The sequence below is a fragment of the Aedes albopictus genome, chromosome 2, assembly GCF_035046485.1.
Source record: "Aedes albopictus strain Foshan chromosome 2, AalbF5, whole genome shotgun sequence".
Lineage (NCBI taxonomy): Eukaryota > Metazoa > Arthropoda > Insecta > Diptera > Culicidae > Aedes > Aedes albopictus.
The window spans coordinates 454,663,068-454,689,980 of record NC_085137.1 but is presented as its reverse complement, the minus strand read 5'-3'; the positions used below and the strand labels follow the sequence as shown (position 1 = coordinate 454,689,980).

Below are 26,913 nucleotides of genomic sequence, written 5' to 3'. Positions count from 1 at the left end.
AAAAAAATTCCTTGATTAATTCTAAAGAATTTTTTAGGAAATTAGCACTTTTGAGAAAAAAATTTCTGAGAAACTCGTTGAAAATAACTAGGACAGTTTAAAAACATTCCTTAAATTTATGCGAAGAAACTTTTTGAGATTCTCCGAAAAAATTCCTAGAGCAATTCAAAAGATTATTTTTTTTTGGAAATTAGGACTTTTCGGAAAAACAAATTGTGTTAAACTTCCATGAGGATAACTAGGAAATTTTCATGAATATTCCTAAAATATATGCGAAGCAATACCTCGGCCCGGCTGTTTTATGTTTTATTCAAATTCAATTTTTTATCTTTTTTTCATTTTTTGTTTCAAAAATCTTTTCATTATTACATAAAAAACGAAAATACAATTTTTAACCCTGCGTCCTCGCCATTGTAAAAAGTACAACACGACAGAAAACCCTCGTCCTGACAGGTTAAAATTAAAATATTTAAAATAATTACTGCAAAATGTCCAAGCAAATTTTAGAACTTCCAGGGGAATTTACAAAAAAGAACTCATTTTTTAGAAACTCTTCCACAAAAAAATCAAAAATTCTTGAGAATCTCCAAACAAATTCCTTGAGTAATTCTAAAGATTTTTTTCAGGAAATTAGCACTTAAATTTGAGAAATTTCCTTGAAAATCACTAGGAAATTTTCAAAAATAGCCCTAAAAGTATGCGAAGAAACTTTTTGAGAATCTCCAAAGAAATGCATAGAGAAATTCTAAAGATTTTTTTTGGGAAATTAGGACTTTTCGGAAAAACAAATGCTTAGAAACGTCCATAAGAATAACTAGGAAATTTTCAAAAATATTCCTGAAATAAAAACTTCAGCCCCGCTGAGGATTTCTTTATCAATTTAAAAAAAAGAAATATCTGAAAAAATTTCAATGGAACTCTTTGGGCATTGCCAACAAAATTTCAATCCAATTGCCAAAGAAATAACGAGGAGTGTTTCGCTATTAAATTTTCAGAATTTCAAAGCAAATTTCAGTAATTTTAAGGGAATTCTGAAAAAAATCTATTTTTTGATAATCTCAAAAAAGAAAATCCTAGAGAAATTCTAAAAAAATATATGAACTTTTCGGAAAATAAATTCTGAGAAATTTCCATGAGAATAACTAGGAACTTTTCAAAAACATTCCTAAAAAATATGCGAAAAACATCTCGGCCCAACTAGGTTTTTTTTTCAATTTTCATATTTTATTTATTTTTTTTTTATTTTTTTAAATCATTCGTAAAAAAACAATTCGAGAATTATTTTTTTAACTCTTAAGGACGCGTGTTGTTGTAGAAAGTACTACTCCACCAAAAACTCTTACTAGTCATATAAAGTGCGAATGTTGTGCAGTTTTAGTTTGCCTCTACAGAAATTCCTAGAGAAATTCTAAAGATTTTTTTAGGAAATTGGGACTTTTTTGATTTTTTATTTAGAAATTTCCATGAAAATAATCAGGTAATTTTGGAAACATTTTTGAATTTCCGAAAACGGTAATGGAGCTTCCAAAAAAATCATGGATAATTTCCAAAAAACGCCAGAAAAGTTTGCAACTAAATTCCAGAGAGTTTTCGAAAAAAGCTTACGAAAAAAAATTCCTCGACTCGGCCAGGGAATTTCCATTTCTTAAAATCACCTGAAGATTGTTCTACTAAATTCCATAAAAGTAAAAAAAAAATACTATAATGTATTTGAATGAAAATTATGCGAATAATTCCCTCGACTTAGCTAGAGTATTTTCGAAAACAGTCTTTAGGAGTGTCCAAAGAATTTCATAGAAAAACGCTTGGAGAACTTTTAACTAAATACCAGAGAGTTTTCAAAGAAATTACTGTAATGTATTCAAAAAAAAATGCGAAATTCCTCGTCTCGGCTAGAGAATTTCCGAAGAAATTCATTGAGAGTAGAAATTTATCGGAATGATAATGTTTTCAGAAAAAATCATGAGAAATTTCCAAAAGAAATTTCTATAGAAATTACTCGAATGAAATTCCTGAGAAGTTTCCAAATATGGAACATCAGGGAATCTTAAGAAACTTTTGTAAAAAATCCCGGAAAACGTAAAAATACCGCAAGTTTTTTTTTTTAAGAAAATAGTGAGAAATTTTCTATAATGATTTCTAAAGCACCTCTAAAGCTACCTTTTATGTAATTCCAGAGAGTTCTCGTAAAAATTCCTTTTATGTACTCAAAGGGAAAATTTGCGAAGAAATGCCTCTGCTGGGCTAGGAAGTTTTCGAAAATATTCATGGGAAGTGAAATTCATAGAAAATTTCTTAAAAACGCCTGGAGAATTTTCAACTAAATTCCAAAGTTTAAAAAAAAACAACAAAAATGTGCGACGGCTAGGAAATTTCCGAAGGAATTCATTGGGAGTTAAAATGTTTCGGGAGGATAAAATGTTTAAAAGAAATCATGGGTCATTTCCAAAACAAATTTCTATAGAAAATACTGGAGTAGAAAATCCAGGGAAGTACCCGAAGATTTTTTATTGGAATATCAGGTAGTCCTATGAAACTGTATTTAATTAAAAAATATGCCAATATTTTTTCTGCTGAGCTTGGGATTTTCCCAAAACAGTCATGGGGAGTGTCCAAATCGAAGTAAGTTCAACTAAATACCAGCGTTTTCAAAGAAATTCCTTTAATGTATTCAATGAAAAAATAAGCGAAGAAATTCCTCGGCTCTGCTAGAAAAAAATCCAAAGGAAATCATTGGACACAGGAATTCATTGGGAATGTAAAATTTTCTAAAGATATTTATGGGAAATGTCTAAAAGAAACTTCCAAAGAAATTACTGGAGTAGTAATTCCAGGGAATCTTCTAAAGAATTTGCATTTGAATATAAGGACATTCTAGGAAACTTTAAAAAAATCCTAGAAAACGTACGAAAAACCGGAATTTTTTTCTGAAGAACCTCTATAGAAATTACGGTAGAACGAAGGAACGACGAAAACAACCTTGGAAATTTGCCAAGATTTTCTTAAAATATACGAAGAAATTCCTCGGCTTGGTTAGATAATTTCCAAAAGAAGCCTTGGAAATGTCCGAAAAATTCACAGGAATTCTCAAAAAGTTTAAAAAAAATCCTGTAATGTAGGTAATTGAAAAATATATGGAGAAATTCCTCGGCTCGGTTAGGGAATTTCCGAAAGTAGTCATGGGAAGTATTCAAAGAAATTCATAGAAAGCTTTTGAAAGCCGCGTGGAGAATTTTTAACAAAATTCAAAAAAGGTTCCAACAAATTTCTATAATGTATTCAATTGAAACATATGCGAAGAAATTCTTCAGCTCGGCTAGGGTGTTTTCTGAAACAGTCTAGGGGGTGTCCAAAGAAATTCATAGGAAAACGCATGGAAAATTTTCAACTAAATACAAGAGAACTTTCAAGGAAATTCCTGTAGTAATGTAATCAAAGGAAAAAAATATGCGATGAAATTCCTCGATTCAGCTTGTGAATTTCTGAAAGAATTCATTGAGAGTGGGACTTTAATGGGAGGGTAAAATTTTCAAAGAAATTTATGGGAAACTTCTAAAATAAATTTCATAGAAGAGTAGAAATTTAAGGGAAGTTTCCAAAGAATACTAGAAGACTTCTAAAAATTCCTAGAAAACGTACAAAAAAAAAACCGTCAAATTTTTGAAGAAATTCGTGGAAAATTTTCCACAGAGATTTCCAAAGAACGTCTATAGAAATTATGTTAGAATTTTCAAAAGCGATTCTTAAAAAAAATGAAGGAAACAACCGTAGAAAATTGAAAAGGAAATTCCTGAAAAAAAAACAACGCGAAAAAATTCTTCGAATCGGCAAGTGAATTAAAAAAAAAACACGAAGAGTATCCAAGGAAATTAATTGTAAATTGCTTGACAAATTCCTGGAGAATTTTCAATTAAACTGTCAAAGAAATTCCTGTAAAATATTCAAAGAAATTTCCCAGGAACTTCCACAATCATTATTGGAGAATTAAAAAAATCCTGAATAATTCTTAAAAAAAAGCCAGAAAAAGTTTCAAACAAATTCAAGAATATCCAAAAGAAATTTATGAAAAATTTCTCTAAAAATTACTGAAGAACTTTCTTTAAAAATTACAAAGAACTTTCAGGGAAATTTTTAAAGATAACCCTAGAAAATTTTTGAAAAAATCTCTAGGAAATTCCCAAAACGAAATCAACAAAATTTTCAAAGAAATAAGTGAGAAATTACTAAGAAATTTCAGGAAATTTTCCTGTAAAGTACACAGCTAGTCGCGGTCGGTAATTTTTACCGAAATCTCAACTGCTGAGCTTTCGGTAATGGTTTTTTACCGGAATTCTGTAAAAATTACCAAATTTCGGTAAAATGTTATCGTTTATCTGTCAAATTTTAACGAAGTTCGGTAAACGTCACCGAATTTTTCCAGTAAAAAACTTAACGGTTGAGATTTTGGTAAAATATAACGAAGTCAGTGATTTTATCTGTGTATTCAAAGCATTTCTCAGGAACTTTCACAATGATTATTGGCGAATTGAAAAGGCCATCAACAATTTCAAAAAAATGAGAAATTTTTTTAAAGAAATTAACGAAGAGTTTCCCATATAGCCGAGGCGGTAAACGCACGGGTATTCAGCATGACCATGCTGAGGGTGACGGGTTCGATTCCCGGTCGGTCTAGGATCTTTTCGTAAAGGAAATTTCCTTGACTTTCTTGGGCATAGAGTATCTTCGTGTCTGGCACACGATATACGCATGCAAAATGATCATTGGCAGAGGAAGCTCTCAGTTAATAACTGTGGAAGTGCTCATAGAACACTAAGCTGAGAAGCAGGCTTTGTCCCAATGAGGACGTTACGCCAAGAAGAGAGAAAGAGAGAGAACGAAGAGTTTCTATAAATTTTTACTGGAATAGAAGTTTTAAGGAAGTTCTCAAAGAATTTTCATTGCAACATCAGGAAAATTTCCAACAATAATCCATGATTTTTTAAAAATAAATTCCTAGGAACTTCCCAAAATCAGGAAAATTTTCAAAGAAATTAGTGGGAAATTACATCGAAATTTCAGGAAATTTTCAAACTTATTCCTGTGAGGTAAGGTATTGTACCATTTGGGCAGGTGTACCTATTTTGGGCACTTGCCGCTATAACTAAGTCAATTTCAAACCGATTGATTTGAATTTTTGTACAGCGTTAGATACTGTACGTGCCTAACTCTGGACAAAATTTCAAATCAATCGGTTTGAAATTGACTTAGTTATAGCAGCAAGTGCCCAAAATAGGTACACCTGCCCAAATGGTACAAGACCCTATCCAACGGAATTTTTCAACAACATCAGTACTCCAGCAATGAGTACTGGAGAATTGAAAAAAAAACCCTCATAATTCCCAAAATTAAAAAATTAAAAATAAATTGAGATCTATAATTAAAAATAAAAATACTGAAGTAGAAGTTCAGACACGAATGCCACATAAGTGGTAAAGTGTCTTTAATAAATATTAATAATAATAATGAAGTAGAAGTTCGAAGGGAGTTTACAAAGAATTTTCATTGCAGCATCAGGGAAATTTTCAACGATAATCATGGATTTTTTCAAGTAAACTGTAGGGAAAATTCTCAAAACAAAAACGAAGGAATTTTCAAAGACATTCGTGGGAAATTTCAACGTAGGTAATTCCAGGGCATTTTCTAAGAAATTGATGTAAATTATGAAAACGAATTTCTCAGGAACATTCGCAACGATTAGTAAAGAAATAAAAAATATCATAGAACATTTTCAAACAAATTCATGGGAAAAGTTAGAAGGGAGTTCACAAAGAATTTTCATTGCAGCATCAGGAAAATTTTCAACTATAATCGTAGAAACTTTTCAAATAAAATCCTGGGAAATTCCCAAAACAAAATCAAGAAAATTAGGGTAAAAGCTCCCTTAGTGGAGGTAGTACCAATAGTGGTGGTAGTGGCAATTCAGCATTATTTCGACCAAAAAGCTTGCAAATGACATTTTTAATGGATGCATCATACCTAATTAATACCATTAATTCAGTTTTGTGTTCAGGATTTGCTGAAAAACCTATTTTAAACAATTATTTTCCTTATTTTTTTTGCTCCTTTGCACCTATAGTGGTGGTAGTGTTCCTGTAGTGGTGGGTCCCATAAGAATTCGATGGGATGCGCCACTATAGGAACCAATGTTAAATTTTACCTCCATAATAGGAACCGTGTACCTATAGTTGGTGCAAGTGATTTATTAGCAAAAATTGAAATGAACAATGGTTTTTACATTTTTCCTTGCAAATTTAAGTGAAAAACTACCGATTAACGTTTTCAGACTTTTTATTTTTCGATATTATCAATTTTATTCAATTATTTTACTACAAGGAGCTACTAATAGCACCACTATTGGTACATTTACCCTATCAAGGAAATTCGTGGGAGATTTTTGAAAGAGATTTCCAAAGAACATCTACAGAAATTACTGGAGAATTGTGAAAGGAATTTCTGCAATAATCTAAATTCATTCATTATGTTTAAGAAATTTATAGGAAATTTTCTAAGAAATTCATGGAGATAATGGAAATTTAAAAAAAATGTTAAATTTCTCCGAAACTATTACAAGAATTACTGAAAAAAAAAAATTCTTCGATAATTATCAATAAATGTGCAGGAAAAAAATCAAATTTTTTCCACGAAAACTTACGAAATAATTTCTGGTAAAAATCAATTCAGTTGCTGGAGAATTGCCCATGCTTCAAGGCTTTAAGGCAAATTGGAAGAAAAATCCTGAAAAGTTTTAAAATTAAATCCAAAGAATTATCACAGAATTTCTAAGACATTTTTCGAATGTCCGAGGAGCTGACATTAGATTTATGTACTGGAGAATTTCTTAAAAAATAATAATGGTGGAAGATCGTGAAAAATTAACTTTGTATTCCAGATACATTGTCGGCATTACGACGTCCAAATGAACGAATGACTTTTCAAAATTTTGTAAAACCGTTTGGAGCCTTGGATAAGGTTCCTAACGAGCCGAAACGTCGGGAATAATAAAAAAACTAACGTTTCCCGTTCTAGGTTGCGAGACCTAGTTTCTGGAAAATTTGTTATAAATTTCTTATGAACCTTAGCAAATCAAGGGAATTTTCAATGAGATGATTGATAAAACACTCAAATTTACCAATGAAACTTTAAGGGTATTAAAAAAGACACGAAGAGAATGTTATGATTTTCCTTGGGAATTTCTAATGAAATCTCAGAAATATTTTCAACTGTCTAGAAAATTTCCGAAAATTACATAATCCTGGAAAACTTCAAAATAAGTTTCTAGAAATTGGACATGGAATTTCCTAGGGAATTGCCAATTAAATTTTTAAGGACATTTTAAAATGCCTAAGAAATTTCTGAAAGAATTTCGTTGAAAGATCCATGATAATTAATGGAAAATTTCAAAAGAAATTCTTGAAAACTTTCTCAAAAAAATTTTGGAAAACTTTCTTAGGAATTTCTGAAAATTACCAAAGCAGTAGCTATCTGGGGAATATCTATAAAAAATGGATTATTTCTTTCGAACTTCCGATAAAAAATTTCAGAGCAATTTCCGACGATCAGAGAAATGTTCAAAGAAACGCTTGAAAATTTAAAAAAAACAATAGGTATCTTGGGAATTTCCTTAAATATTGGATTATTTCCTTCGAACATTCGAAGGAAAATTTCAGGGAAATTTCCAACGAAATTTTATAATTTTTTTTACAGAAACGCCAAGAGCAAAACAAACCGCTTCATAAATTTCTGGAGGAATTTCTAAGGACGATCTATAAGAATCACTGGAAAGTTTTTAAATTCCTGGGAAAGTTCCCAAAAAAAAGTCCTGAAAAACTTTCCAATAAATTCCTAGAAAATTTCCAAAATTTCCATGAAGAAACTCTAGGAAACTTTGAATTTAAATCATGGGGAATTTTTAACGAAATTTCAGGTAAATTTTTAAATAACCACTCTTCCCGCGTAAATTTCAGAAGAAAAATTTTTGGAGAGCTTTTTAAGAAATTCCTAAAAATTTCTCAAAAACTGAAATCACAGAAAACTTTTGAAGAAATTCTTGTAGAATTTTCAAAACAATACCAAATATGGATTTAAGGGACAAATTTTTAGGCAACTTTTAGAAATCAATTCCAAGCCCCTATCAAGAGAAATCACCAAAAAAAAATCGTGGAATGCCTGGAATCACAGACCAAACCTTGTATCACATCCAGCTGTTTCCCCCTAATTTTGTTTCTCGTAAATTATCTCCACAACAAATTCCCTCTCCAAATCGATAACGATCTGCAAATGGGTTCTAATCGTCGTCGTCGTCGTCGTCCTTCGCCGGCTTTGCGCCAGCAATGCCATGCATGCACGAAGAAAGAGCGAAACGAAAAGACAATTGTAAATCGATTTCTTTATATCTTGCACAATTTCCGGAAGAAATGTGCTCCACAGTCCACAGCAACAGCTACAGCAGCATATTATCGGGACGCTATGCCAAATCTCGTCCCGTAGTCGATAAAAGCTAGCTAGCAATGTGACAATAAAGAATAAGCACAATAATATCGGGCTTGTACAGATGGTTTGGTTCTGTGTGTGAGCGACGGGAAACGCCGGCATTAGTCGGTGTATGAACACAATTTAAAGGAAAAATCTGATTTGAGCTGCGAGTTTAAATACAATACCCGGGAAAATCTTCTCGAAGGAGGAAGGACAAATTCTGAGAGTAAGTCACCTTCGTTGGTTTCGGAGCATTTGAATACTGACTGATAGAAGAATCACTATTTTTGCGGAGTAACCAAAGAAATTTTTGAGGAATTTCACAAAAATCTTGAGTATTTTGCAAAGGAATTTCTGAGAAATTTTCAAGGAAAAAATAAAAAAACAACATGATTAAATAATTTGTAAAATTTTGGTAATAAAAACTATATTCAAATTTTCTCAGTTCTCAAAATAGCATAAGATTTGAATTATGTTAGTTTCAATAAGGTTTTATGCTTCATAATTTCATTGAAAGAAGGATCATAAAGCCAAACAAAAAAGTCAGGTATTAGGCCTTTTTTTTAAACGTATCAGGAAGCATGTTTAAATCAAATCAATTCAGAGAATCTTTAAAAACTATCATAAAACCAAAATTAAAATTTTCGGGGTTTATGAAAATTTTCACAACCTCCTCAAAGCTATTTGGATTTTAACTTAACTAAAAACATGGTTTTGACAAAAATAAACGGCTTGGTAGTTTTGGAATATGTCAAAACAAGTTTTTTACTTGTGTTAGTATCCTCTTAAAGTCACCCCCACCAATAAATTTGGCAAGTCCAAGCAATAACATTCTGGTTTATTATAAACGAAAAGTATAAAAATAGTAATACAAAGTCCTATTGGTCTTTAGAAGGTTTTGAAAGTCACTATAAAGTTTTACAGCTCTAGTAGAACTGGGTTCGCTAATCTGCTCAGTGTTTGTGCTCCAAATTCCAATACCTCTTAAGAAAAAACAACGATCAAGCGAAAACAATCGAGCCAGCTCAGCTGGCACAAAGATGAGAAACGTAATAACGGACGAGAAAATTCAAGATACGACATCCAACCAGTCGTCCAAGGACCATGGACCAAGGATGCTGCAAATGTACGGCAAGGACGACGACAGCGACATTGAAGCGAGTGTGGAGGCGGAGGTTAAATTTCGTTCCGAGAAAATCAAGAAAAACACATGAAATGAAAAGAATAACATTCGTCATGCTTTTATCTCGAGCATAAAATCAAATTACATACATTCGCTGCTTCGGCTTCTCGGTACCGTGTTGGACTTGACTTGGTCCTTCTGCCTGCATGGGATGCAACAAAGTAAGGGCCGCGGCCGAGTGCGCATCGGAAAAGATCTTGAATAGAGGGGCTTGGTGGGTTGGTGGGTGGTTAGCAACATCCAAGATGCACCACCGACCGTTTTAACGTGGAAGTCGTGAAACTGGAAACAACCATGCATCTCCATTTACGTGCAAATTGTTGGTTTGAGGAGAAAGAGTTGCAGCGGAGCTTGGCGCTGCCAGTTCCTAGTGTTGTTGCAGCTGCTCGGGTCGAAGTTTCTCGTTTTGATTTATTTATCTCGTAACGGTGATTGCATCCAGGACCGTGGTATTGCTACCGGAACTTGAGGAAAATTTTAAAATAGTTTTGAAGAGATTGTAAAAGTTTGAAAATGCCTTGCTAATCTTGGTATGAACAAAGATTTGAGGAGATTTCAATTTTTGTCCAAAGAGCTAACATCTGTACCTCGAAGATGCTTCAACAAGAGCTTTTGAAACACTGTACCTAGGTTTTATTAAGAGAACAGCAGACGGTAATTTGGACTAGATACTGATAACAAAACAATGATAAAACCTGAGATCTTGATACAATCAGGAATATTATTTTGAATGTATAAGCAGCAATTAGGGCTTTGTAGTGGTTTTAAAGAGCGGATTTCTGATAAGAAATCCACCATAAAACCACGACAAAGCCTAAAATGTTGCTAGAGCAATAAGTACATTTGATTAAAAATAAAATGAATTTAAATTAGTTGAAATACGTTGGCGGACAAAATTTATTATATACTGGTTTTATGGCGGTTCTAAGAGCGGAATTTTTAAACTTGCATCTTGTGCTTTCGTATGTATTCCAAAGTGAAGCGGTTTTCTTCAAAAATGATCATTTCCGAGATGATGCTTTCAGCTACCACGCAAAACCTGATATCTTAAGTGAACAATGATGGAGAAAAGAAGTGTTGCACTCCGACCTTATTTTGCGTCCGTTTATTTTACGCCGATTTGATTTACGGCCACATTTTTACGTCCAACATTTAGATTAACGTCCAGTTCAAGCATTGATCTAAATCTTGAATAGTTTTCTAAATATACACATATAATGTTCAGTGCAGTTCAAAAGGACAACAAAGGACAACAAGTGATTACTCCTAAAACCATTATTTCTTTTGTAAGATGGCAACACTGTTCAAATAGAATCATATATTGCTAAATATATACATATGAATGTCTACAATATAGACTCTTCAGCATAATTCAAGTATATGTGGAACGCTATTTCATGTTGCATAGAATAAAACGTAGTTTTTTTAACCGGCAACACTGCCGAACTGTAAATAAAAATCTTAATATGTAATTCACTACAATTGGGATGATGTTAATGTTCATTGTAGTTTGAAGTAACGTAACACATTATCAGCAAGTCATCTGGATTAATCTTGAGTACTTGTTTTTGTATAATTTGTTTCTTAAAAATTATCTCTGCAATTGACAACACTGCATAATTTCATATACCGATCAACACGGTTTTAAGATAACATATCGAAATCGAATGTTCAGTTAAGGTTATGTAGAAGTCAAGTGACAACTTAGGCGTGGTTTCAAAACACAGAACGTCATTTAAAAACATAGAGTTCATGCAGTAGCTGGCAACACTGGTCATGCAGATTCAAAAATGGCTCAATATCTCTGATATGCTGTGAGGAAGGCAATTCAAATGTTCGACAATGTTATAGTGCACCTCAAGTACAGTAAATTTTTCACATTGCGACACAAACATTCCTTTACTGCTGGCAACACTGACCCTGCAGATTCAAATAGAACTGAATAACTCAGATCCGGTGTGAGATAGGCAAATCGAATGTTCTACAATGTTACAGTGCACCTCAAGTGCAGCTAATTGTTGTTTCATTTTGCAACACAAACATTCTATTATTACTGGCAACACTGACCATGCAGATTCAAATAGAGCTCGAAATCTCAGATCCGGTGTGGGATAGGCAATTCGAATGTTTGACAATGTAGTAGTGCACCACAAGTGCAGTACATTGTTTCGCATTTCGACACAAAAAATATGTTATGGCAGGCAACACTACTCTGGTCGTGCAGATTCAAATAAAGCTCAATGCAGGTCTCCCTCGATTATCCGGGTATCCCCAAAGAAATATCACCCCGGATAAACGACATTTCCGGACAAAACCCAAAAGTAGTATATGTTTTATCACCAACCAATTGAAGACTCACCAGAATATTCTTGTCCTACTGAACAACTTTCGATCCCGAGATAGAGAAGTCTAAAACTTTACTTGATAACTAGCGCCACCTAGCGGCGAAATCACCAACTAATGGAAGAATCCCCAGAATATTCTTGTCCTACTGAACAACTTTGCCGAAGACGGCACATTTTTATCTGCTTTCGATCCCGAAATAGAGAAGGTGAAACTTTACTTGATAACTAGCAACACCCCCAGTTAATGGACCGTCTTATGCTGATCGATCAGTGTTGCCATCTGAGGGCATGATTCCAAATAGTGAATGGCCACACGTGATAGCCCTTGATCAGTCCGAACACATGGAGAATGTTAAACATTTTGTTTACGTAAACCAAACGCCGATAACCAATAAAACTATGAATACCGAGATAAAAAATTTTGGATTGTTGAAAAATTTCTAAGAAATATCCCTGTGAAATTGTCAAAAAAATTCAAGTAGAATTGCCGATAAATTTGAGGAAAAATTAGCGAAACATTTCTTATAGAAAAATTTTTCTAGATGAATTGTTCAAGTAGCCTGATACAAATGACAATAACACCACCATAAATTACCATACAATTATGATAGATTCTATCGATGGTTGATAAAAATAATTTGTTCCTGAAAATATATATTTTGATGTACTTTTCGAAAAGTTACAGCTAGTTGAACATTTTTTGAAAAGTGAAAACTTTGCCTGTCCCGATCATTTTGTTTATCCCCTGTATTTCCGTTGTACATTTTGATGTATTTCTGTGACCATTTTTATCAGATCATTTACTAGAAAAGTTTTCTAAAAAAAAGGCATTGGATGTAGGAATTGTGCAAGTAGTTCTTTGGGGAACTGTCCAAAAATATCGAAAGGAATGTGTGGAGGAATTTACGAAAGAATTTAAGGAATTTTCAAGAAAATTGCCGAAAAATATGAGGAAAATTATCGAAATATTTTAAAAATGTCCCAAAATTGATAATTGATCATCTGCAGAAATTATTTGATGAAGACTTCATAGAATTTCCGAGCCTGATACAAATTTACAATAACACCACCATATACTACCATCCAATTATGATAGATCCTATCATTGGATGGTATAACTCTTTTGTTACAGAAAAAAATTTATTTTTGTTATTGCTACGATTTAGTTAGCCCCTATTTTCAACTGTAAAAGTTGATTTCACCACAACATGGGGAAAACTCAAAGGATGTGTTAATGATCTGTCATCAGAAACAATTTAATTAAGGGTAACTACAATTCATTTCATTATATTTCTATGACCATTTTTGGCAGTGTAGTTACTAGTTTTCTAGAAAAAAAAAAATCAAAGGCTATCTTGAAGGCATTCAATGAAGGAAATGTGTAAATAATTCTTTCAAGAACTGTCCAAAATAAATTTGAGAAATGTGCGAAGGAATTCACGAACAATTCCAGGAATTTGGAAAATGTTTAATCTTAAAAGTATTGGAGTAATTACCAAGAAATTTTCTGGAAGAATGAACAGAAAAATTTCCGAAGACACTAGTATAAAAATTCCCAGAGGAATTGTCTCAGTAACTCCTGGAGCAACTGTCTGAGGAGCTTCATGAATAATTTGTTCATAACCTGATTCCTACAGCATATCAAACACCTATCCAGTTCTAAACAACCATAAAAAGATCACTAGACGTGGTGAAATATTAACTCGTAAAAACCGGCTCCCCCACAATTTGTATAACAAGATGTGCCACATCACGCGACATCGAACTTCTTAACTGATCATTTTCGACAGGCCCCCTTTGACGGTCGTGGTACGAAAAGTCATGCTCCGTCATTATTCCAGCTGTACGGTTTCCATTACCGTAAACAACTTTGACACGAACACCGATGAAGAGCAGCAAGCCAAAGCGCTTCATCCGTTGTTGCGCAATCATCGATCATCGCCAAAAGGCAATTACACCCACCTTTCATCGACTTATGCCCACCCACTTTTATTTTTTCCGAAATCCACCTATATCATCGCGAGACAGCCCTGTTGAAAATATGTTTGGAAAAACGACGCGATTGCCATCGAAAATTTGCACTGACGATATGATATATAGTTGTTGTATAGTAACATAACAATCCAACCACTACATATAAAGGTTGGATCCCGAAACCGAAACTATTTCCCGCGCCAATGCGATTACCATTTGTGTAACCTCCTGTGACGGTATAGCATATGGTACATAACCATACGCACTATCGTAATTAAACGGTTTCAGGCTTTGCAGCAACAGAAAACCATGATCTATCGTTCCAATGCATTGTATGCATGCATTGTACTTCCATCGAACATTTTCACTCGGGGTTAACCAAGAGAAAAACTTCCTAAAAATTATGGCAAACACTGTAATGAATTTGATCGGCGCCTGTTATCAATCAATCAGAACTTTTCCGTTTCTCCCGGGGAGGTGACGGTGAAGAACATAGGCAGGCTGTGAGAATCGATGGGAATACCGATGACAACCGTCACGCGATGGGCGTAAATCAACCAACGACGTCAACCAAAAAAAAAAAAAAAAAGGGGGCGACAGTTTTACTGTGTGGTTCCTCTCCTCCCAGGACCAGGACCAGGAACTTTTGAAACAGACGAGAAAAGAGTTTTGCGGCGAGTGATGAGGATTAGCTAGGAAAATGATCCGTAGCGCCCCTGGAAGGCAGACAACCTTCCAGGGCTCTAAATTGACGGCTGTCAAAAGTTTGTTGGGGATTGTTTCAGAAGGTGGTGGAATGGGATCGTTTCAGTTTCTTTTCCTGGTCCGTCGATAGGAACTATGACGGTAAGTGGTGGAAGCACATGTCGTGCTCAATTTGTTTCCTAATATTTGATTGGTTAGGAACGTTATTGAAGGAATTTGTCTCATTTGATGGATTGGGTTCAGTAAATTTCACTCCACCTCACATTATGACAAAATGTAGTATCAATTACTCACAATTTATGTTATGGTAGCAGCAAAGTAATAAACTATTCAGTATATGGTGCTGAAATTCTTAACCCAAGGAAATCAGCAGTATGAATTACAATTGCAATTAGGAAAAATGACACCCATGCAAAATTATTTGGGGAATCATCATTAACCATACATGTTACAGTAAATAGACAATAGGCTTCAAAATTTAACTTAACTGTAACCATATTTCCCAAAGAGTAATAACTCACTGGGTTGTACGCACTAGGTTAACGATAACCATTTATACTGAATCCCAGTCCATATTTTACATGTCCACTATAATCCCAGAAAAAACATACTTCTCGATAGATGAAGTCATTAAATCGATTGGAAAACTTTTTCAACGTCATCGTTCGATTCCACCAATCAAATTTCCCATCACCGATCGGTATCGTCCGGCTGTGGTACAAAACTGTGGCATTTACGCTTCCTACCTACGTAATTCCTTTAAAAGTCTCGTAATTGCGTTGCAAATGTCATTCACACACAGAAATGAAAAAATTCCGAAAAAAAACGCGCCGATGTAATTGCCTGGCGAACTCGTCAAGCGCAAAACATATGCCGTCCGGTAATGAACGTGTGTTTGCGTGCAGGAAAAAAAACTGGCGTTTATGCTTGGCTTGTTGCTGTATCAATTTTACGCCAGCGCGATTCGAAGGGGGTTGATTGCAATTGCGAACGGAAAAGCTGTATTCGCAGTCCGGGGGAAAACTGCGGAAAATCCTCGACGATGAGAGAAATATTCGTTGCTTCTTCGAATCACTTGGAAAATTATACTAGATCGGTGAAATTGTCGCGAGAATTCCAACAGATATTTCCGAAGGAAGCAGTGAACTTACAGGAATTTCCGTGGGAATCTTTAAAGAGATTCCAAGAGTAATGGACAGAAGAACTCTTAAAAGGATTGTCAGGAAAACTCCCAAAGGAATCTTCAGGAAAAATGCTAAAAGAATTGATAGAGGCATTCCTAAGCGAGTAGCCAAAGGAATGTACGCAGGAATTGACTCAGGAATTTCCAGTAACATTTCTAAAAGATTTTTTAGCAGATTTGCCAAAGGAATTCTTAAAAGTTTCCTGGAGAAATTGACGATTTTTTTGAAATTTTTGGATAAATTTCTTAAAGAACTACCGAAGAAAATCTCAGTGAAATTGCCGAAGGAATTCCTAAAGCAATTTCAGGAGGAATTTCAATTGCGATTGCCAGAGGATGATTTTTGGAGGTATTCCCGGAGGAATTTTCAAACGAGAACTCAAGAGAACTCCTAGAAAATTTTCCGAAGGAGGCAGAGGAATTACAAAAAAATCCGTTTGAATCTCTAGAGAGACTCTAAGAGTAATGGCTAGAAGAACTCCTGAAATACTTATTAAAGAAACTCCTAAAGGAATTTTTTGAAAAAAATATTAGAAGAATTGTCAAAGGAATGTTCGCAGGAATTGCCACAGCAATTCCCTGAAAGATTTCTAGAGGATTTTTTAGAAGATTTGCTAAAGGATTTCCTGAGGGTTTCCTGGTGAAACTACCAAACGAATTTATGATATCATAAGTTTCTAAAGGAATTATCAATGAAAATCTTAGTGAAATTGCCAGAAGAATTCCTGGAGCAGGAGGAATTTAAATGCAAATGCCGAAGGAATTTTCAAAAGGAGAACTCGAGAAAATTCCTAGAGACATTTCCGAAGGAAGCAGAGGAATTGTAGGAATTTCCGTAGGAATCTCTGGAGATACTCTAAGGGTAATGGCCAGAAGAACTTCTGAAAGAATTGACAGAGAAACTCCTAGAGAAATTTTCAGAATAATTGCTGAAAGAATTGTCAGAGGAATGCCTAATCGAATTGTCAAAGGATTGATCGCATGAATGGACAGAGGAGTTCTCAGAAAGATTCCAAGAGGAATTTCTATAAGAAATGGCAAAGGAAATTCTGAGGGTTTTCTAGGGAAATTTCAAAACAAATTCATGATTAGGTAAATTTCTAAAGGAATTACCAAAGAAACCCCTAATGAAATTGCCGAGGAGGAATTTCAACAGCGATTGCAAGAGGAATTCCAAGGAGATTTTTTGGAGAAATTTTTGGAGGAATTGCTGGAGCAAATGGCGAAGGAATTTTCAAAAGTAAACTCGAGAGAACTCCTAGAGAAAGGAAGCAGAAGAACTACAGGAAATTCCGTAGGAATCTCTGGAAAGACTCCAAGAATAATGGCCAGGAGAACTCCGGAAAGATTTGACAGAGAAAGTGCTGAATTAATTTTCAGAAAAATTTCTGAAGGAATGGTCAGAGGAACTCCTAAGCGAATTGTCAAAGGACTGATCGCAGGAATTGACACAGAAATTCCCAGGAAAACTGTAAGATGAATTTCTAGAAAATTTGCCAAAGGAAATCCTGAGGGTTTCCTGCGGAAATTGCCAATCGAATTTATGATTAGTTGAATTTTCAAAGGAATAAAATTAAGAAAATCCTGTGAAATTTCCGAAGAATTTTTGGAGAAATTCCTGGAAGAATTGCTAGAGCAAATGCTGGAGGAATTTTCAAACGAGAACTCGAGAGAACTCCTAGAGAAGTTAATGACTAGAAGAACTCCTGAAACTCCTAAAGAAATCTTCAAAAAAAAAAATCTGAAAGAATTTTCGGAGGATTTCCTAAGAGAATTGCCAAAGGACGTTTACAGAAATTGACACAGGAATTCCCAGAAATATTGCCGGAGGATTTTTTAGAAGATTTGCCAAAAAAATGTTTGAAGAAACTGTCAGAAGATTTCCCGGAGAAATTGTCAGAGAGAATCCTGGAGAGAATGCCAAACGAGTCTATGATTGGATAAATTTCTTAAGGAACTACCAAAAACAATCCTTGTGAAATTGCCGAAGGAATTGTTAAAGCAATTTCAGGAGGAATTTCAACTGCAATTATGAGAGGAATTTCGAGGAGATTTTTTGGAGAAATGCCTGGATGAATTATCGAAGGATTTTCCAAAAGAATTACCGGAGAAATTCATGGAGGAATTATCGGGAAAAAAAAAACAGAAGTAATTACCGAGGCAGTTTCTGCAGGAATTCCCGGAATAATTCCTAGAAGAATGGGCGGAGATGTTTCTGAAGAATTCACCGAAGGAGTTCCTGGAGGAACGCTGGACGAAAATTAGGAGAAATGATCAGAATTCCAAAATTGCCGAATTAATCGACAGAGAATGTACTGGAAAAAAATTCAGAAGGAATTTTCGGAGGACTTCTCAAAGAAAGACCCGAAAAAAAAATGCTTGGAGAACTGCTGAAGGAATTGCCGGAGGATTTTATAAAGCAATTGCCAGAGTAGTTCCTGAAGGAATTGGCAGAGAAATAGCCTTTGGATGAATCACTGGAGGAAACTCTTCAAGATTTAATGGAGAAATATCTTGAGGAATTCCTTGGGAAATTGCTGGAAAAAATCTTGGCAGAATTGCTGGAACAATTGCCGCAGAAAAACCTGGAGGAATGGCTGGTGGAATCATCTTAGGAATTCTTGCCGGAACTGCAAGAGAAAATCTCGGAGGAATCACCGAAGGAATTCCAAGAGAAATCATAGCAGGAATTCCAGACGGAATGATTGAATATCCTGAATCCTGAAGAAATCGCTAGAAGAAATCTTGGAGAAATCGCTGTAGGATTTCTTTAGAAATTCCTAAATAAAGCACCGGAGAAATATCAGACAGATTACCAGAGGAACTTTTGAAGGAATCATTAGAAAAATACCTGAAGAAATTTACAAAAAAAAATCCTAAGCCTAAAGGATTCATTGGAGCATCTCCGGCAGGAATTGCGAATTGAATTCCTGAAGGAATAGCCGAAGTTTTTTTTTAAATTTTCGCCAGCGAGATTCCTGAAGGAAAAACCAGAGGAATTCCTAACAGTATCGTATTTTTGGAACAATAAGTGGAGAAATTTCAAGAGGAATCGTCGGAGGAACTCCTTAGGTATGTGCCAGAGGAACTGCTAAAGGGAAAATGCCTGAGGAATTACGAAGGAACTCTTCTAGGAATTGAAGGAGGAATTAATTAAGAGGGAATTCTGAACAAATTCACTGACAAATTGTCGAACAAGTTTTAGAAGAATCACCGGAGGAACTTCTGAATAAAGGAGAAATCTTACCAAAAGAATGATGCAAGGAACTCCAGAAAGAATTTCTGAAGCACTTTCTAAAGGAAATGCCGAAGAATTTCTGAAAAACATGCCAGAGGCAGTTCTGAAGAAATTATCGGAAGGATTCCTAAAAGAATTGCCGCAAGAATAGCTGGAGGGAATTTCGACAAAAATCCTGAAGGAATTGCCAAACGATTTCTTTTTCTATGACTTGCCATCAAAGGAATATCTAAGAGAATTACCACAGGAATTCCTGAAGGAACAGCTGAAGACATTATCGGAAAAGAGGAGGAAATTCAAAAAGAAATTGCCTAAGTAATTTGTGAAGGGTCTGAGAAATTCCTCAGGAAATTTCAGGAGTTTTTGGTAAAAAAATAGACGAAATAATTACTGAACGAATAGAAGATGTCCTGAACGAAGGAGTCGTTGTATAAATTCCTGAAGAAACCATCGAAAGAATTCCTTAACCCTCTAATACCCAACCCCGCCTTTAGACGGGGTATAGTTTGAGCATTTTTGTAATTTTTGTTTCGTGGAAAACATTTTTTTTTATATTTTTGGCTGAAATGTAGGACTGTTTTGTATATCTCAAAATGGTTTTTGGTGTATTTTGAAGCGTGTTTACATTTTTTTTAAATCATTAAAAAATTGATGTTTTGGTCACCTTTCAGAAGTCATTGTTTATTTTATATTGAATCGCAACAATTAACATGTTTTAAATTTTTCCCAAATCATTCTATCCTAGTTTAATAGTCTAAGGGAATCGAAAACACTCTAAAATTATTTTCCTTAAAATTACACGGAAAATAAAATGTTCTATGAAAAAAATTTAAAATAAAAAAATTTCATTGATAATCATAAAATCTCAAAATGTTTTCGTCTTAAAAAATCCATACCACAAATAGGCTTCCAGGAAAAATATAAAAGTGTGGGGCTGTTTAAAAATAAAAATTAGAAAAATCAACTGAAATTCACGAAATCGAGAATTAAAAAGAATCATCTTCCAAAACATGTTTAACCCTTTGAAGCCGAATTGTTTCGCCGCTGCTGTCGCAACCTCGCTGGTCTCGAACATGGTTGTTATACTCGGTTTCATCGCCGGGGTCATATATGACCCCTCCGGCTTCAAAGGGTTAAATCGATTTTAGATGACGAAAAATGATATTTAGATCAAAATCAAAAATTTGGGTATTAGAGGGTTAAAACATCACCGTAGGAATTCTGGAGAGAATAGCTGGAGATATTCCTGAAGAAATAGCCGGAGGAATGTCTGAAGGAATTGGCAGAGGAATTCTTGAAGGAACCGCGGAAGGAATCGCTGATGGAATTCCCGAAGAAATTGCCGAAATTTAGGAAAAAATCATCAATGGGAATCCCTGAAGAAAATGCCGGAGGAATTCCTAATGGAATTGTATTTTTTGTAGGAATTAGCAGGAAAAAAATCAGGACGAATCATCTCACGAACTACTTAAGTATGTGCCAGAGGAACTTGCTGGAGGAGCAATACCGGAAGAATTACGGAGGAACTTCTCAAGGAATTGACAGAGGAATTGATTAAAAGGGAGTTATTGAGCAAGTTAACGAATTTACTGACGAGTTCCTGAAAGAAGTTTTTAAGAAACCGCCGGAAATTTAATGTGCATTTGTAGTGCTCCAAACATTTTGGGAGCGATCCAGTACATAACACGCAAGCCGTCCCCTAACACGGACATCAAATTATAGACGGTCTGGTGTTGTTGCCCGAATCAGGATGCCCCCTTAGGATTAGAAATTCCTAGACCAAAACAAGCTATGAATGCAGCAACAGATGCTGCGAACTGCCAAACAAAATACAATTCTAGGATGACTGATGGACCAAGAACAATTATCAAACCTCGTCATCCTGGGTTCGGACTTCGTTATCCATATGGATGACTGGGCACAAATTAATGTTATTTGTTGCATGTTTGCGTATTGTGCATTTGTAATGTTCCATTTTATTGTTCGTATCTAGTTCCCAAACGTGGGGCCCGATACGAAGAATAAAATTAGCATTCGTAAGGTTCCAATGTATTCGTTATAACTTCTGAATGAATTGAACAGGAACTCTTGATGGAACTTTCATAGCAACTTCTGAAAGAGTTGCCAAAGGACTTCTCAAAGTAAATGCCGAAGAATTTTTGAAGAAAAAAATGCGAGAGGCTGACGAAATTGTTGGAGAATTCTTGAGAGAATTGCCGGAAAAATATCTGAAGGAACTGCTAATAAAAATCCAGAAGAAACTCCTGATGAATAGCCAAAGGTAGCCTTATTCCTTGACTTACCATAATCAAAGTAATACCTAAGAGAATTACCACAGAAATTCGTGAAGGAATAGCTAAAGAAATTCCCGAAAGACCCGCTATAAAATATCAGAGTTGCCAGTAGAGCTTCTGGATAAATCTCTGGTATAATTACTGAAGGAATTCGATGAAACATTTGGAAGGTTTGACGGATTTTTTTGCAGGAAGAACAAGTTTTCTATAGCAATTTCTGAAGGACGGTTTGCAAGGATGCGTTTCTTAGTCGAAAACAGCTGGAGCAATTGCCGAGGAAATTCCCGGAGGAATTACTGAAGCGATTCCTGGTGAAATCGGAATCGGAGGAAGGCATTCCCGGCGAAATTGCCAGAGAAAATCTCGGAGGAATTCTTAGAGAAATCATCAGAGGAATACATGAAGGAATCATTGGATAAATTCTTGGCAAAATCGTCAGAGGAATTTCTGGAAAAATCTCCGCAGGTGTAGCTGGGTAAATTCCTGAATAAAAAGCTGGAGGAATGGCCAAAGAAATTCTTGTTCCTTGACCTTCCATAATAAATGGAATATCTAAGACAATTACCACAAGAATTACTGAAGGAGCAGGGAAAGCAATTCCAAAAAGATCGGAAGAAATTGAATTGCCTGAGTAATTTCTGAAGGCCCTTCAGTCGTAACATCCCATAGGAAGATCTTCCAGTCGTAACACCCTATAAGCTTTGTAAGAGTTTTCAGATAAATTTCATAAGCAGCTCTTAGTACTCCAGAAGATCATGAATTTCACTAAAAATAATGAGAACTACAACAAGGCACGACAGTAATTCGTTCTGGAATACAGGAATGGAACAAATTCATATTTACTAGGTATTCAATAAACTATTCTGTAGTGACATCCAAACAAGTGTTTTTCATGTGCTATGATAGTTGCTATAACATAACATTAACATGCATTAAGCAACCAGTTACAAATTTCCTGTTGTGATTGAAATATATGGTGTAAGAGCACTGCAGCCATGCTTCACATTAAATAAGTTTGTGAAACCCACAGTTCATGACGAATAGCTGAATACGAGAACAATAAACTATTTTTTTGTTTCAAATGTTGTTTAAATAAATCAAATGCTTAGGAAATACAAAATAATGGTCATCCCGAATTCGAAACCTTGAAAAACAAGCCTTTGAGTACTCAATGTTTGATTCATAGCTAACTCTGGTATACCTATTGTGGATCAATAGCATTAAATTTCGTTTCGAAAAATCAAGCAAAATACCCGAAAAAACAGTCTAAAAAGCTCCACCATATCCACTCTTCTACTCGTGACCAATTATATTCCCCACAAGACCACGGATCAAACCTTCCAACATCGTGCAACAGCATAACAACAACAACGGGCGGCTTGCAACGAACAGCAGTCAGCAGTCAGTGGTGGTGGTAATCATTTTCCAGCCTCATCAAATTCAAACACTGACTGACAAGAGAGCCTGAACAAACGACGTGTAAACGGGGACGAACAATTCAGCACACGTTTGCGTAAATTAAAAAAAAAATAATTCGAGCAGCTAGTTCGTGCATTTCGAAACACACGCGTACACTGAAAACTAACAGTTAGGAGGGGGCGAGGGAGCAAAACTATAATGCAGGTATTAAGCCAGAGCGCACGGAGGAGTAAACAAAGCTGGAAAATATAGACAGGCAGGCTTGCAGCAGGCACATTCGTTTGTTTGAGTTTTTTTTTTTCATTCTATTTGAGTGTGTGGGCAAATCAAATATTGCGCATGCAAATTTGTTTATGAATTGTTTCTGTTTTGCTGAATTTGCACCCAGATTGTAGCTGGTTTGGATTAACCGTGTTTTTTTTTCTTGTATGAGAAGACCCAAGTTGTGTTCTTGTTTAAACGTTTAAAATTAAAGAACCGTTTTCTGTGTTGAGTATTTTGAAAAAGAGGGTAATTGCAGACACCTAGTATGGCAGTAATGGTAGTATGTTAAGCAAATAGCGATAGGTTTAAGCATTTTTTCGGGGGAAACATTTTCTTCTGTTTGTCATGATTCTGTTTCTAGGAAATGTTAGAAATTTGCTCACCCAGGGGAGGAGCCGTGACGGTGCCTGGCTTCGTCAGGAAAACTGTTTCGTTCAGTTTTAGTTTTGTTGGTATTGGGGGACGAAGGCAGTTGATGATTTGTTGTAGTTGTTGTTGATGTCGGAGTTGAGGACAGTTGGGACACAATAGGCAACAGGTGTTAGGTCGATTTTCGAAAAACGTTCACGTAAAATCGATAAGAGATTTGTTTTTTGCGTGGTTCGTTGGTGATATATTTTTGGCAGGTCGAATAAATGGGGAAAAACAAGAAACAAGAAGAAAAAGAAAGAAGAAAACACTTTTATAAACAATGCTATAAACAATAGCTGCAAACTTTGACTTTAGTCGGAATATCGATCAGTTCATATGACGCTGGAGGACGAACCAGTAGCATTTAGAAGAAAATATGTACAGAATGACAGAACACGATGGAAAATAAAACATAAAACTAGCTAAGAATGTTTTGCAGAGAAAGAAGAAATTCGTGCGTATCAAAAACTAAATCATACTGAACTCCAGTATGGCTGTGAAATGCCACTAGAATGTTTTCCGCTCACCAAGAACTAAACCTAGAAAGCAAACTCTTCTAATTCAAAAAGCCAGTAATAAGATAGATACAGGTGAGATTGAGAGAAAGAGAAAGGAAATACAACAGAGAGAGTGAGAAAGTGCTACTGAAATGATTACCAACCAAATAAACTTACAAAAGAAGAGCGAAAGGATGAAAGAAACAATAGAGAAATAGGCACTTACCGCTCGAAACAGCAGGAACTTTTTTACTTTGAACTCGTGCGGTTGCATTATTGACCTACGGTTGCGGTTTATTTGTTTTGGTTTTGGGGTTGCACAGATTTTTTTTTGGTTTTGTTTTTTGTTCAGATTGTTTTATTGGTATGGTTTTTTTTTTGGTGTGGGTGTCATGTGGTTGATTGTTGATTGTTGTTGTTGGTGGTGGTGTGTGGTTGAAGAAAAACGAAAAAGAAATCGATTAAATGCATTCAAGAAACGGGGGTAACATTTAGAGCAAAAGGGCAGGAGATTGGGAGTTTTTGGGATTGGTTTAGAGTTGGGAAAGTGGGAACAAAACCGAAAATGTTTATCTTTCGTTAAACTAGATGTCATGCAGTTGCAGATACGGTAGCAATAGATGGTGACACTTGATCATGCTGAACTGGTTTCAAGCTGGAACACAGCATGATTAAGAATCACCGCATTCTTAAAACTAATTAAAAATGTCATTTAATAAGCTTATTAAGTTGCATGGATGCCCGTACCTTCCTGAAATGGAGAATAAACAACAATGATTAAATACAGCAGGCGCCTTCTACCAGATCGAACCCGTGTTAAGCTGAAAATAGTGGAACATAATGACTCCCTGTCATGTCCGACAGTAGTGGCCTGAAACTTAAAACTCATTAATTTTCATTCATTGGACGTTGCTGCTTGATGGAATAATTATCCGGTGCGAGAAAATCCCTAGAAATAAGTTTATATTTGCGCAAGATGTGTTTCGTATGGGTGATGAGGCATACCGAAGCTGAACTGAGCTGCATTGGGGGATGAAACGTCGATAAAAAAGATCAAACGGAACGGATGAAGATATGGATGCATAAACCATCGTGGCGAGGTAAAAAATACGGGTTTGTTTGATTTGATGGAACGTTTAATGTTTCAGTACCTGGAATAAATTACGAGTTTGGAAGATTTAAACAAGAATTTAAGTTTGTTTAGCTAACATAACAAGTATCACTAAAAGTTGGAAATTATCTCACAACGAATAGCAATATGCTGAATTTATTGTAGCACTTCATACGGAATATCATCTATGCTTTTCTATCAGTATAAAAAACATTCCTGAGTCGATGCAGTAGGGGAGACTGGGGAGACTTGATCCCTTTTTCTTAATTTACCTGAAACTTTAAGAAAAAACACAAAACTAGATCCGATTTCCGTACAAAATGGCAGGTAAACATCTATTGCAAGTTAATACACAACAGAAGGACTTTAAATTATTGTTAAAGTTTTCAATACTGTGTTTTTATGGAGGCATGTCTTATGATGTATTTTTCAAAAATGGGTGACACTTGATCCCCCTTTGAGCACATGGTTTATTTAAAGGGAAAATAATTCCAGAGTCTTCCTATTCATTTTCTTTTCGAGTTTTCTTGTATTTTCGATGAATATGGAGTGTTTGAAATTGTAAGATTTCCTTAAATTTTTAAGGATATGCCGTATTTTCAAAATGGGGAGACTTGATCCCCCTTTTCTTGGTTTGTACTAAAGTTATAATTATCTGACACATTTTATCGTTGAAAAGACTAGAATTCCAAGTAAATACAGGCTTCCGAATAGAATTTTATTTTTCATATGTATAATGTGTGTGTAATCCTCGAGGGATCAAGTCTCCCCATGTCACTGTTGTGTATACTAAGCTGAAATAATTAAAATATGTTAACAACAGCCTTATTTGGATAAATAAGTTTGAAAGTATTTTATTTAAACTATGTGCTGTAAAATTTTGACACGATTTGGTTCAATTTTCACAAAGTTATTGAGATTTTTCGGAATCGCCTAAAAGATTTCTTAAGGACTGAAAACAAACCATCAGCCGTAAAAAAATAATGCAATGTGCAATCGAAATCACTTGTAGCCAAAACATAGTCGTTTGTCCAGGTGTAGTTTTGGAAAAAATATGCTAGAAGAAAAATATTTTTGATTCTGAGTAAATATGGGGGGAACAAGTCTCCCCAGGGATCAAGTCTCCTCAGTCTCCCCTATGATTTTGATTGCGAAAACAGATAGATCGAATTCAGCCCGAATACCAGTATATTTGATACCAATTGGCTGGAAGCAAAATTAGGCTTTCATTTAAGGTCACTTCGGACTATTACTCAGACAATGTTGTATCAATTGACTTGATTATTTGTACGCGGTGAATCTATGGTGTGAAATTAATTGAGTTATAGTGAAAAGTACCCAAAATAGGTAGCCCTATTAGAATGGTCAAACACCCTAATCTCAATTTCAGAAAAAAACGAAGATATCGCAATCAATTCTCACGAAAATCGTAAGCCAAACTATTGTGCAACTTAACGGTTACTTAACGGCACAGAAAAAAACTGTTATAAATGTTATACTTTAACTCACTCACGGTGAACAGTAGTATACTAAATCAAAAATATGAACAACATGCATAGTCGTGTGCGTGCTTTCATCTTAATCATATCTGGCTATTTCAAATCAGTTTTGTTGAGTACAATTATCAAGTGGATTGAATCAAATGAGAATATGCATAAAATCTGGTTCTACGACTAAGGTTGTTCAATTATAACTATTTGAAGGCATGTAAATGTTTGAAAGCATCCACAACGAACAGTACTATGCTATCGATTTTAACTAGTTAACAAGTCAAAAAA

The 26,913-nt window shown here is 35.1% G+C and overlaps 1 protein-coding gene across 11 annotated transcripts in view; it reads right to left on the bottom strand.

Moving 5' to 3' along the window:
- Positions 1-26,913, bottom strand: part of LOC109419707 (RNA binding protein fox-1 homolog 1) — an 823,173-nt gene that overhangs the window by 131,574 nt on the left and 664,686 nt on the right. For 9 of the 11 annotated variants that reach the window (XM_062853919.1, XM_062853914.1, XM_062853920.1 and 6 more), the window contains exons 7-8: positions 24,251-24,305; positions 23,500-23,541 (exon numbers count right to left, since the gene is read on the bottom strand). In XM_062853919.1, the coding sequence (XP_062709903.1) occupies positions 23,500-23,541; positions 24,251-24,305 (97 nt within the window). The remainder of the gene's footprint in view (positions 1-23,499; positions 23,542-24,250; positions 24,306-26,913) is intronic. The other 2 variants (XM_062853915.1, XM_062853916.1) reach the window with 1 other exon arrangement.